At 46.0% G+C, this 11,033-nt stretch overlaps 1 protein-coding gene across 2 annotated transcripts; it reads left to right on the top strand.

The window, feature by feature from the left end:
* The first annotated feature begins 38 nt into the window (after nt 1-38).
* On the top strand, nt 39-10,904 carry tulp4b (TUB like protein 4b). Of its 2 annotated transcripts, none has more exons than XM_057058496.1 (16): nt 39-434; nt 1,234-1,349; nt 2,254-2,523; nt 2,763-2,891; nt 2,982-3,143; nt 3,274-3,454; nt 3,558-3,665; nt 3,754-3,920; nt 4,021-4,245; nt 4,344-4,578; nt 4,953-5,076; nt 5,295-5,439; nt 5,523-5,616; nt 5,686-5,829; nt 5,923-9,254; nt 9,331-10,904. In XM_057058496.1, the coding sequence occupies exons 2-16, from the start codon at nt 1,332-1,334 to the stop codon at nt 9,445-9,447; spliced, it is 5,451 nt and encodes a 1,816-aa protein (XP_056914476.1). In that variant the 5' UTR covers nt 39-434; nt 1,234-1,331; the 3' UTR covers nt 9,448-10,904. The 2 variants fall into 2 exon arrangements, with proteins under 2 accessions (XP_056914476.1, XP_056914477.1); XM_057058497.1 differs by lacking the exon at nt 39-434 and adding an exon at nt 565-1,109.
* The last annotated feature ends 129 nt before the right edge of the window (nt 10,905-11,033 follow it).

An 11,033-nucleotide genomic window follows, 5' to 3' on the forward strand; every position in this document is an offset into this window, starting at 1 on the left:
ACAGTTAATGATAATTAAACGGGGAGACAGGACAGTGAGACACAATCACTGTTAGAAATATCAATTCCACTTGCTGTGCAAAGATAGGGTGCGTCCGGCAGGTTGCCATTATGACAGAAACCCTTATCTGAGATGTAATAAAAATTGTTGAGGACATTTTCAGATTCTATGGCGGAACGATGCATTTCCTTTCCAGACAGGCAAAGCTCTGGCACGACTGGTTATTTTCAGGCTCCCGAGAAACGCCGTGACCCTCGCTATGTCTACAATTAAAGTTCGGGGACCATTTTACGGGCTACCTATCTCATGGCAACCCGTTTTAAAGCCACAACCCTGAAGTGCTGCCGCTGGAAAGCGCCTGGCAACAAGAGCCGACTGTGCGCCAACTGCTTTTTCCCCCTCCTCAATTAATGCCGTGACATTAGCCCTGTCAGGTAAGTGCAATTGAATTACAGGATTTTTATCACGTTAACTCCTGGATGAAAACACTTGCGTGTGTTCCACCGCGTCTGCCTGGTCTCGGCAGAGGTGCTCAGCTGGCTGCTGCATGCGGTCACGCAGGCTTCAGGACGGCTGTGAATGAGAAGGCAACTGATAAAACGTGTGTTTTGACTAAAGCATCTTCATAGAAGAGATGATGTGCGTTCAGCTTTTGTTCAATGATTTTTTCCTTCAGAGCAGAAGGCACACTGTCTCGCTGCCGTTCCACTGATTTTTATTGCAGTTTTATCCATGTTGTCTGCAGTAGAATAGGTGTTTTTTTTTCTTACACACGTGTAAATCGGAATGCAGTTTATTGCCAGGCTGCTTGTGTGTTTGACGTCAAAAGGGGAGAACGGTCAGCATCAGTACCCATGGAGACAGTCTGTGCGCGCTGATCTCCAGCGCGGTGTTGCATAGAGACCGAAAAACTGAAATCTAAGGTTGATGCACTGAATGACAACGCGGTTATTTTAAGCAAGAGCCTCCTCTTCCTCCCCCTCCACCACCTCCTCCTCTTCGTCTCTACCTCCCCAGCTTGCACAACTAACCGAACAACTATGTTTTTATTCGCCGTTTTGCCTTCTTCGTCGCACAGGGACTGCAGAGCTGTCCAGAGAAGACGTGAGGTGCACGACTACTGTCACCAAGCCTCACATTTCATGGGAACCTCGGGGGTGCAGAGCTGCTTGTTTGAAGTGAATGAAGAGCTGGACATTATCTGATTGTAGAATGCGTTTTACCTCCCCTTAGATTTCATTGGAATTGTGAAGAACAGAGCAGCCGTTACCATTCAGTGATTCATCTGATTGAAAATATGGACACCTACATTGGAAGATTTTTGACTCAACATGTCCAGGAACTATGAGGTATGTCATATTTTATATATATATATATAAAAAAGGCAAAAAACACACAGACAGAGAATTTAATTCCATATGTTCATTAATATTCATATCATGACATTAAGTGATGATAAATTGTCAGACAAAGAAATGTCAAGTTATGATACTGTATTGTAATGAGACCATTGTGATGAGATCTTTGAAGACCAACTGTCTAGTTGTTAATAGTTCAAAAATCATGATGAAATGAAGGCAAACTTAGAAGATAGAGGATGTGTGAAGAGTGCATTTTTGTTAAATCAATGGCTAGAATTCAACCCCCCCCCCCCCCCTCCCCCCCTACACACACACACACACACACACCACACACACACACACGCACACAAAAGCTTTGGATAAAGCGTTAAATATTTGTAATATTTTTCTATGTGTTTTGTGGCTGTTGATTTTTATCAGCAAATGTATTTTGTAGGCAGGATTGTCTGTGATGAAAATTGTAAATAGCATCAAACCACACATTAAAAATGCCGCAAACCTTCTGTTGAGGGTCTAAAATAGATTATAATACCTCAACAAGGCTTTCAAGTTTCATTTGTGATTGTCTACAAATAAAAATGACAGACGGTGCGGATGATGTCATATGGAGCTGCTCCCCAGACAGTGAATAATAGAATAACAGCTAGAAGAACACTTTGAAAAGCAGCCATGGTGATTTTACTGATATAAGGGCACATTTAATGATTCACGGTGGCAGCTTATTAAAGGGAAGCTCAATTTGGTTCAATTGTTACTGGTTTATGGCTAAATATTGATGGTTCTGCTCTGCACGGCAGTTGAACACACACTGATTGCTGATTTTGTAATTTGTAAGTAGCCTGAAAGTAGCCTTTCAGCTTTGACTCCTCCGTTCCTTTGCTTTACCTGGCAGCCTGGGCACTCAGTAGGGATGTTGGCTGCCGTGGAACATGGTCCCATCCTCTGCAGTGACTCCAACATCCTCTGCCTTTCATGGAAAGGCCGGGTCCCCAAAAGCGAAAAGGACAAGCCTGTGTGCCGGAGACGGTACTACGAGGAGGGCTGGCTCGCCACAGGGAACGGGAGAGGAGTCGTTGGAGTGACGTTTACATCGAGTCACTGCAGGAGGGACAGAACTACGCCTCAGAGAATCAATTTCAACCTGCGGGGACATAACAGCGAGGTCAGGCTCTGTGGTTGTCACCTTCTATTTTTTTGATTTTGATCATTTTATTCTTATTAACATCTCAGGACAATGATACATATTTATATACCAGTGTTTACAGCCTTCAAATGAAATGAGATGAGGTTTCGATGACGGGAGAGGGAAATAGCAAAATGACCAGATAACCACTATTTAATTGACTTACAGCTCGTTCTAGGTCTGTGTTATAAAACAGTCATTTTTGGGGACCTTTGTAGGTTGTCTTGGTGCGCTGGAATGAACCCTTCCAGAAGCTGGCCACCTGTGATATGGAAGGAGGCATTTTTGTGTGGATCCAGTATGAAGGAAGGTGGTCTGTAGAGCTGGTGAACGACAGAGGAGCTCAGGTGCTCAGTTTGGTTTCTGCTAGCACTGACATGAACACGTGAAGGTTCAGCTAATATGCAATGACATTTGTTGTTGTTTCCTTCCCCCAGGTGAGTGACTTCACTTGGTCACACGATGGCACTCAAGCGCTCATCGCATACAGGGACGGCTTTGTGCTAGTCGGCTCTGTCAGTGGACAGAGACACTGGTCCTCTGAGATCAACCTGGAGAGTCAAATCACGTGTGGCATCTGGACACCTGATGATCAGCAGGTAAATCCTAGCTGCTGTGCACTCTAAATTCTCCTGATTGACCTTTTTGACCTTTATGACGTGTGTTTTTATTCTGGAGCGTTGCTATTATTCTGCCTGCTGAAAAGTGATGTGGAATGCTCCCCTTCAGGTCTTGTTCGGTACAGCGGATGGTCAGGTGATAGTGATGGACTGTCATGGACGAATGCTGGCCCACGTCCTGCTGCACGAGTCTGACGGGATTGTGAGTATGTCTTGGAATTGCCCTGATTTCCTGGTGGAGGACAGCACAGAGAGCGACACTGACTCTGATGACAGCGTCCTGCCTCTAGGTAGAAAATCAACTCTCCAAAATTGCAATATTTAGCAATACTCTTTTACCTTCTCCCGACAGCTGTGGAAAGTAAATATATGTTCTTTTCTTTGTTGTTTAAGTGCACAGAGTCAAGCCTTTGTTGACAGTCACCTTTCTATCCGGAGATATCAGCTTGATGAACAACTATGATGATCTCTCTCCTGCTGTTATTCGCTCGGGGCTGAAAGGTGAAAATACCCATTTGTCCCCTGAACAACATATTTGTGTTGGTATCGATCACATGATCAATACCTTAAATACCGCTTTGCTCCTCAGATGTCGAGGCCCAGTGGTGCTCCCAAGGAGACCTGTTGGCTGTGGCCGGCATGGAGAGGCACGGGCTTCCCTCTGAGGCCACCTGCACGTCTATCATGAGGAACGCCCTGGTTAAGTTCTATAATGTCCAAGGAGAACACATCTACACTTTGGAGACACCGGCACAGGTTACCTAGATATAAAGCAGAATCGGGGACAGTTATTTTACATAATCAACCAAATCCTCTGTCGCCAATGGCTGCTTAATGTCGACTGGTTCTTTTCCAGAGACCCATCACCACCATTTGTTGGGGTCACAGAGACTCTCGTCTGTTCCTCGCTTGCGGACCGGCTCTGTATGTGGTGCGCGTGGAACACAGGGTGGCCAGCCTCCAGCTTCTGTGCCAGCAGGGCATCGCCAGCGCCCTGCGTGAGGAGAAGGACGTGGGGAAACTGAACATGCCTTCACTGCTCTGCTCTTATGTCACCAGTGCATTCATACCCACCATCAAGGTGAAAAGACAGCGAGTAACTGCTGTGTGCCGCCGCATTTCCTGGTTTTCTTTTGAGAGTGCAGCAAGACTGCAGCCCTTTTCCTGTCTTTGTTCTAGCCCCCAATCCCTGACCCCAACAACATCCGCGACTTTGTCAGCTATCCCACAGCTGGGAATGAGAGGCTGCACTGCACCATGAAGCGAGGTGAAGACAGCCCGGAGGCTGGTGGCCCCTGCTACACCCTTTACCTAGAATACTTGGGGGGGCTGGTGCCTATTCTTAAAGGACGACGCATCAGTAAACTCCGGCCTGAGTTTGTCATCATGGATCCCAAGACAGACAGCAAAACAGGTGGATTTTATATTAATATGCATGAACAACGGTGGATGAAAGAGGAAAATACTGCTAAGAAAAAATGGAAACATTAAGTTTCTATCACACAGATTTCCCCCTTTAAATATAAACTGTATATAGTAATTTTCTCCACAAAAACAAAAACAGCTATTATTTTACTACATTTAATACTAATTCAAAGGTATTTTTCCCTTATCCTTTTTTGGATTGCATGCAGATTGCCCCTCAGTAAGAACGGGATACAGTGTGGGGGGATGACTCTGCTCTGATGTAACATAGTCTTGGGCTCAGCACAGGATCACGCGACCGTGTCACAAGGCAAGGTCGCGTGATCCTGCGTTACAAAAACTCAACAATGTTTTTTTTTCCAGATGAGGTGTGCGTGAACCCCATGATCTCCTACACTGACAGCTGTAACTGCTCTGACTCCAGTGACATTGAGTTGAATGATGAGTGGGTTGGAAAGAAATCGCCGAAGTTATCCCGAGGAAGCAGGTCATGCAAAGTCCTCATGGGTGGGGAGGGGGCTCTCAATTCAACAGTCATTAGAGGTTCTCATTGTTTGAGGCCAAAGTTGAAGTTTCCACCAAAACATAACAATAAAACCTGGAGAACTTCCTCAGTTTGTGTCAAACAATGTTCAAAGTTCAATGAGTGTTCTATGGAGAGAGAGTAAAACAGTCTGAATTGGTTACCTTTACTTTGTGTTAAAGGATGAACATGGAGTTGAGAAAATCTCCCAAGCTTTCACGTGCCAATCAGGAAGGTCAACGCTCTCCACGGTTGCCTACAAAGAAGCCTCCAGTTAGGTCTCCCAGTCTGACACGTCGAGAGTTTTCAATGGATGGCATCACAGAGGTATGAATCTGCATTATCTGCTAACACACCTGCATTATTAATAATATTTACTGTATTAAGCTTTCAATTTCTCTTCTTTAAAGCACAACTACCTGGCTCAAGTTACGTCCAACATCTGGGGGACAAAATTCAAAATTGTTGGACTTGCCTCTTTTCTCCCCACCAATCTCGGTGCAGGTGGGTTTCACAGGTCCCGCCTGCACGCGGTGTTAAAAACATTCACCATACCGTTTCGTTGCATTTCAGTTATCTACAAGACAAGTTTGCTTCATCTGCAACCGAGGCAGATGACCATCTATCTTCCAGAGGTGCGAAAGATTTCTCATGACTTTATGAGTCTTCCCGTGTTCAACCCAAATGTATTCAGCGAAGACGAGGATGATCTACCAGGTAGCACCGGCCGAAGATGTCTAGAAATCTGTTTCCCTGCAGATCGTTGCATGTGTTCATAATGATTTACTCGATTTCCTTTGTTTTCCAAAGTGATGGGGTCCTCTGGAGTGGCAGGAGACAACCCTTCTTGCACAGTCAACATTCCAATTGCTCCCATACACAGCCCCGCTCAAGCCATGTCTCCCACCCAGAGCATTGGCCTGGTCCAATCTCTTCTGGCCAATCAGAATATTCAGCTTGATGTCCTGACCAACCCTACAGCCAACGCTGCAGCAGCCGCTGCGGCCGCAGCGGTCGTTTCCGTCCCTGTTAGCGATCACGGGCAGGATGCAGTTGCGACGCCATACCCAGTACCGAGTAGATATTCAAGCCCTGGTCAGGCCATCTTCAGTGGGTTGGAGATGAGTCCTCTTCTTCCTGGTACTCTTCCTCCTCCGCCTCCGCCCCACCATCTCCCGCCACAGCCTCACTCGCAGCGTTCTCATTCCCAGCAGTCTCGCCAACTGCAGCCCAAACAGTCACAACAAATGCAAATGCAGCAACAGCAGCAGAAAATAAGTCATCACCAACAACAACAACAGCAGCAGCAGCACCAACAGTTTCTGCAGCAACACCACAACCAGGCCCTCTCACAGCAGTCACAGCAGCAACAGCAATTACAACAGCTACAGCAGCTGCACCACCCACAGGCACTCCATCAGCAACAGCCCCAGCATCAACAACACCAGGTCCAGCAACACCAACAGATGCAGCAGAATCAGCCGCAGGCCCCGCCGCAACAATTCCAACACCAACAGCACATCCAGCAGCAGCAGCAACAGATGCAGCTGCAGCACGAGCAGTTGCAGCAGCAGCAGCAGCAGATGCAGCAGCAGCAGCAGCAGATCCGGCAGCAGATCCAGGAGATGAGGCATCAGCAGCAGCAGCTCCAGCAGCAGCACCAGCAGATCCAGCAGCAGCATCAGCAGATGCAGAGGCAACACCAACAAATGCAGCAGCAGCTAAAGATGCAGATGTCGCTGCCCCCACCTCCAACTGGCTATCCAACTATTTCGTTACAACAGATTCACCTTCTGCCCCAGATGGGTCCACCTACTGAACCTGGGCTGAACAGGGGGGAGCATGCACACACCCTGAAGCCGAATATGCCGCGGTCTTTACCCCCCTTCACCGACATGGAGGGGTCTGTGGAGATCCAGATGAGGAAGACGAATCCTCCTCCTCCGTACCCAGGCACTGTCTCAGCAGCAGTTACAGCTGCAGCTACGCCTCAAACGCTTGTCACAAACTGTGACAGCCCAAGTGTCCTAGCTCCAGACCCCTGTCTCAAGAAAGATGAATTTTTGCTCCATCCAGTCACTTTACAGTACCCAACACCTTTAGGTTACGAAAGGATCACAACCTTTGACAGTAGTGGAAATGTGGAGGAGGTTTGTCGGCCCCGGAGGCGCCTCATTCGCAATCAGAATGCGTACGCTGTCCGTGGCTCAGCCACACTCAAAGTAACGTCCTCTGAGAGTAAAAAAATTCAGCTTCCCTACAGCTCAGCAACGCTGAGTCGTCTCTCTGTGCCACGCTACTCGATACCAAGTGGAGACCCTCCACCTTACCCTGATCCAGCCAATCAAGTGAGTGCTACGCTTCCTCCTCCCCAGAGGATTGACAGCGGTCTAATTCATGCCACTCTGCATCGTGAGCGGAGGGACGTTGCACTCAAAGTACCACAGATGATGGAGAGCTCAAGAACCCTCCCCTCTAAGGCTAAAATCAACAGTGCATTTGCAATGAGCTACCAGCAGAGGGTGCCCACCGCTTTATACACGTGCACCCAATGCAGCAGCAACAGCAGCAGCACCAGTGTCAGCGTCACTGGTGGTGGAACTACAAGTAGCGGAATAGCAGGTGGAACCGTGGTGAGGCAGGACTTCCCCACAGGGAAAGGAGCTCACCACAGTACCATTATTGTGCACTCTAAGGGTGCCTCACCAATGGCCTCTCAGTCATCTTACAATCTGCTCAGTGCTGTCGATAATAGCAGAGACAGGACAGTGTACGTTAACTCTGCTTTCACCGAGGATGAAACGTTAAATCAACAGTGTCACCTCGAAAAATCTGTACGTCAGCTGACTCTTGGTGATGTCAGCCTCGCCGTTAAACATCCCCCACCTTACCAATGGGACACCTCCAGCTCAGAGGACTTTTGGCTCACCCCAGAGCAAACAATGTTAGCGCCTCCAACAGGTCCCCATAAACCACCTCCTCTCATCATCAGTCAAGCCCAGCACTTGGACATGACTCGACTGCCATTCGTCCTCACGGCTAAATCTCCAAACAATCCGAGCACAAGCACTCTTGCTTTCCCGTCTGGTTACCAGATATCACTGTCACCTTTTCCTCCGGGTGTGGGTCACAGTGGTCCTTCTCTTCAGACCTTGCAGAACCCTTCAGCCCAGTGCTCTCCAAACGAAGTAGTTGCCTCAGTCCCCTACGCCCAGCAAGACCCTAACTTGGTCTTGCCCCCGGGCTATCCTCCAAATCTTGCTAACCTTGCATGTTGCCCTCTCCCCCCGATGTACCCAGGGGCCAGCTCATGTGCAGGGCTTCAGCTGCACCCTGTTAGCCTTCACCCCTGGAACCCCTATCCCTGCCCACCTCCTATGCAAGACCCGCCAGCACCCCCCCTCCCCACCAAAACTCACCAGATTTTAGAGAAGCCGATTCTGTCTCCCCCTCCACCCACTGGGCCACCTCCACCTCCCCCTCTCCCCCCTCCTCCCCCACCTACCGAGCTACCTCCATCCAAAAGCACCACGGAAGAGCTGGCCGATTCCGCCAACAATTTTCTGGAGCCGCCTTCCCTGAATGAAAGCCCCGTGCCACAGGAGTCAGAGCGCTTCAGCAAGAAGAGTCGTAAGAGGTTGGACAGCAGAGCCGAGGAGGCCAACATGTCTTCTGTCTCTGAGGGCAAACCAAGAAAGGAAGGTCGAGCACTCTCTGACTTTAACAGCCTCATTTCCAGCCCAAGGCTCGGCAGCAGAGAGAAGAAGAAGCCCAAGGGACAAAGAGAGCAATTAAATAAGACCAAGAAGATGAGCCGGACTGCAAATGAATTCCAGGACAGCTCTGAGAGCGAGCCGGAGCTCTTCATCAGTGGCGATGAGCTGATGAACCAGAACCAGAGTAGCAAGAAGAGCTGGAAGAACAAACGCAGCATGCGTATGGCAAGTGAGCTGGAGGAGATAAAGTGCCGCAAAGCCAATGAAAGAGAAGACCGCAGCCTGGGAAGCCAGGGATTCGTCTATGTCATGGCCAATAAACAGCCCCTGTGGAATGAAGCCACCCAGGTGTATCAGCTGGATTTTGGAGGACGGGTCACCCAAGAATCGGCAAAGAACTTTCAGATTGAGCTGGACGGTCGACAGGTAATGACAAATCTGTCCAATATAAGCTGAAGTAGTGTGTTCTTTTCTCAGATCTCTTCCTCTTTTTTACATTTAGGTGATGCAGTTTGGTCGGATTGATGGAAACGCGTACATTCTGGATTTCCAGTATCCTTTCTCTGCAGTGCAGGCGTTTGCTGTTGCCTTAGCCAATGTGACTCAACGGCTGAAGTGAGCGGAGTCTTCTGGATCCCCTGTGTATTTATTTTTAAAAAGGCCACATTGAGAAGAACTGTGGGTAAAATCCTGTAATGGTTCTCCTAAAGAAAATAATAATGTTGTGCACATGTAGATACAACAGATTATTGATGGCAGAGTTCGGTGACATTTCTAACTCATCTGTTGAATGTACGTTAAGATTGTTTATCACACCACACAAATGCAGTTTATTGAATTGAAAAGTCATCAGCACTCCTGGGATACTAATAATACTGTCAGTGATGGATCAAGTGTCATATGTGCCAAAGACTAAATGCCGTATTACACGTGTTTCAAATCAATATTTTTTCATGACATAAATTATAAATAAGGTTCATGATTATAGGTCTTCTTCTCTTGATATATAGACAAACTGTCATTCATCATTTATACCACAATCTTGGTAGTGTTTTAATTTTATTTTTTAGGTCCTTTCTGCATTATGCTTTACTATACATACATTCCTAAAATTGTAGAAGGAATATGTTTATTTGTCCATTAATAAGTTGAGTGCACTAAAACATAGTTTGTACATTTTTTTACTCAAAATACTTCTATGAAGTGTTGCAATGAACATAGTTCAACATATTATTTTGACCAATATTCCACAAACCATTAACCAGTCAGAGCCTGTGGTCGGACTGTGTATATTATATTTTTCAAGCATACACTTTGCACATCATTTTGAAATTCTTTGCTTCAATTTGAAATTGCCAACAACGGAAAAAAACACCTTGATTTGAATTAATTAACTGGGGAAGATAGTAAAAAGACTCATCAATCAAAAACTCATTTGTGTTGTTTGTAGTGGGTGTTTATGATGCTTCTTCATCAGTAATTTGCCTTGTTGGAACTCAGTGCTGCTTTAAATAGATAAAGTTTATGTGCAATAATGCTACTAGATACAGTAGAACAGATGCATTTGCAAAAAAATTAAAGCTTTGGACATGGTGTAATCCTTTATTATAATATATGTTAAAAATGTGCTTAAATCTTATTAATTTCAATACTTTGCACTTTACGCTGTTATGCAGTTTTGTGAAGTCTCAGTTGCTAAAAAGAGAAAAAGGACTTTCAAAGTTTTGAAACATCACATTTATGCATTGCTAAGATTAAATGTCAGAAAGGAAAAAAATCATGTAGCGTCGGTGCTAATGTATAAAGAAAAACTGTCAAAATATCACCTGACATTGCAACATTAATTCAAAATGTATTTTTTAAAAGAAATCTGTTAATTTCACAGTTCAAAAGAGTTCACGGAATGCAGCTTTTAAGGATGTGTATCAGTAATACTGCTTAATGAATATTTGTTTACCTGTTTTTGTCTTTGGTTTTTTTCTGTGAAACAGCAAAATATTTATGGCCATAGATTTAAAAGGGCACACATGCTGGCCAAAACCCATTAAAATAAATTGTTTAAATGCTTTTGTGTCATTCTGAGTTTGGCTCTTTTACTCAGTGCCTCATTCATTTATTTTCGAGTTGAAAAGTAATAAATTCAAGTAAGCACATTAAATTATTTGTGATGAGTTTACTGATCCGAGGGAAAAACGAGTTCCAAAA

This window comes from Takifugu flavidus, chromosome 16 (assembly GCF_003711565.1).
Source record: "Takifugu flavidus isolate HTHZ2018 chromosome 16, ASM371156v2, whole genome shotgun sequence".
NCBI classification, from domain to species: domain Eukaryota; kingdom Metazoa; phylum Chordata; class Actinopteri; order Tetraodontiformes; family Tetraodontidae; genus Takifugu; species Takifugu flavidus.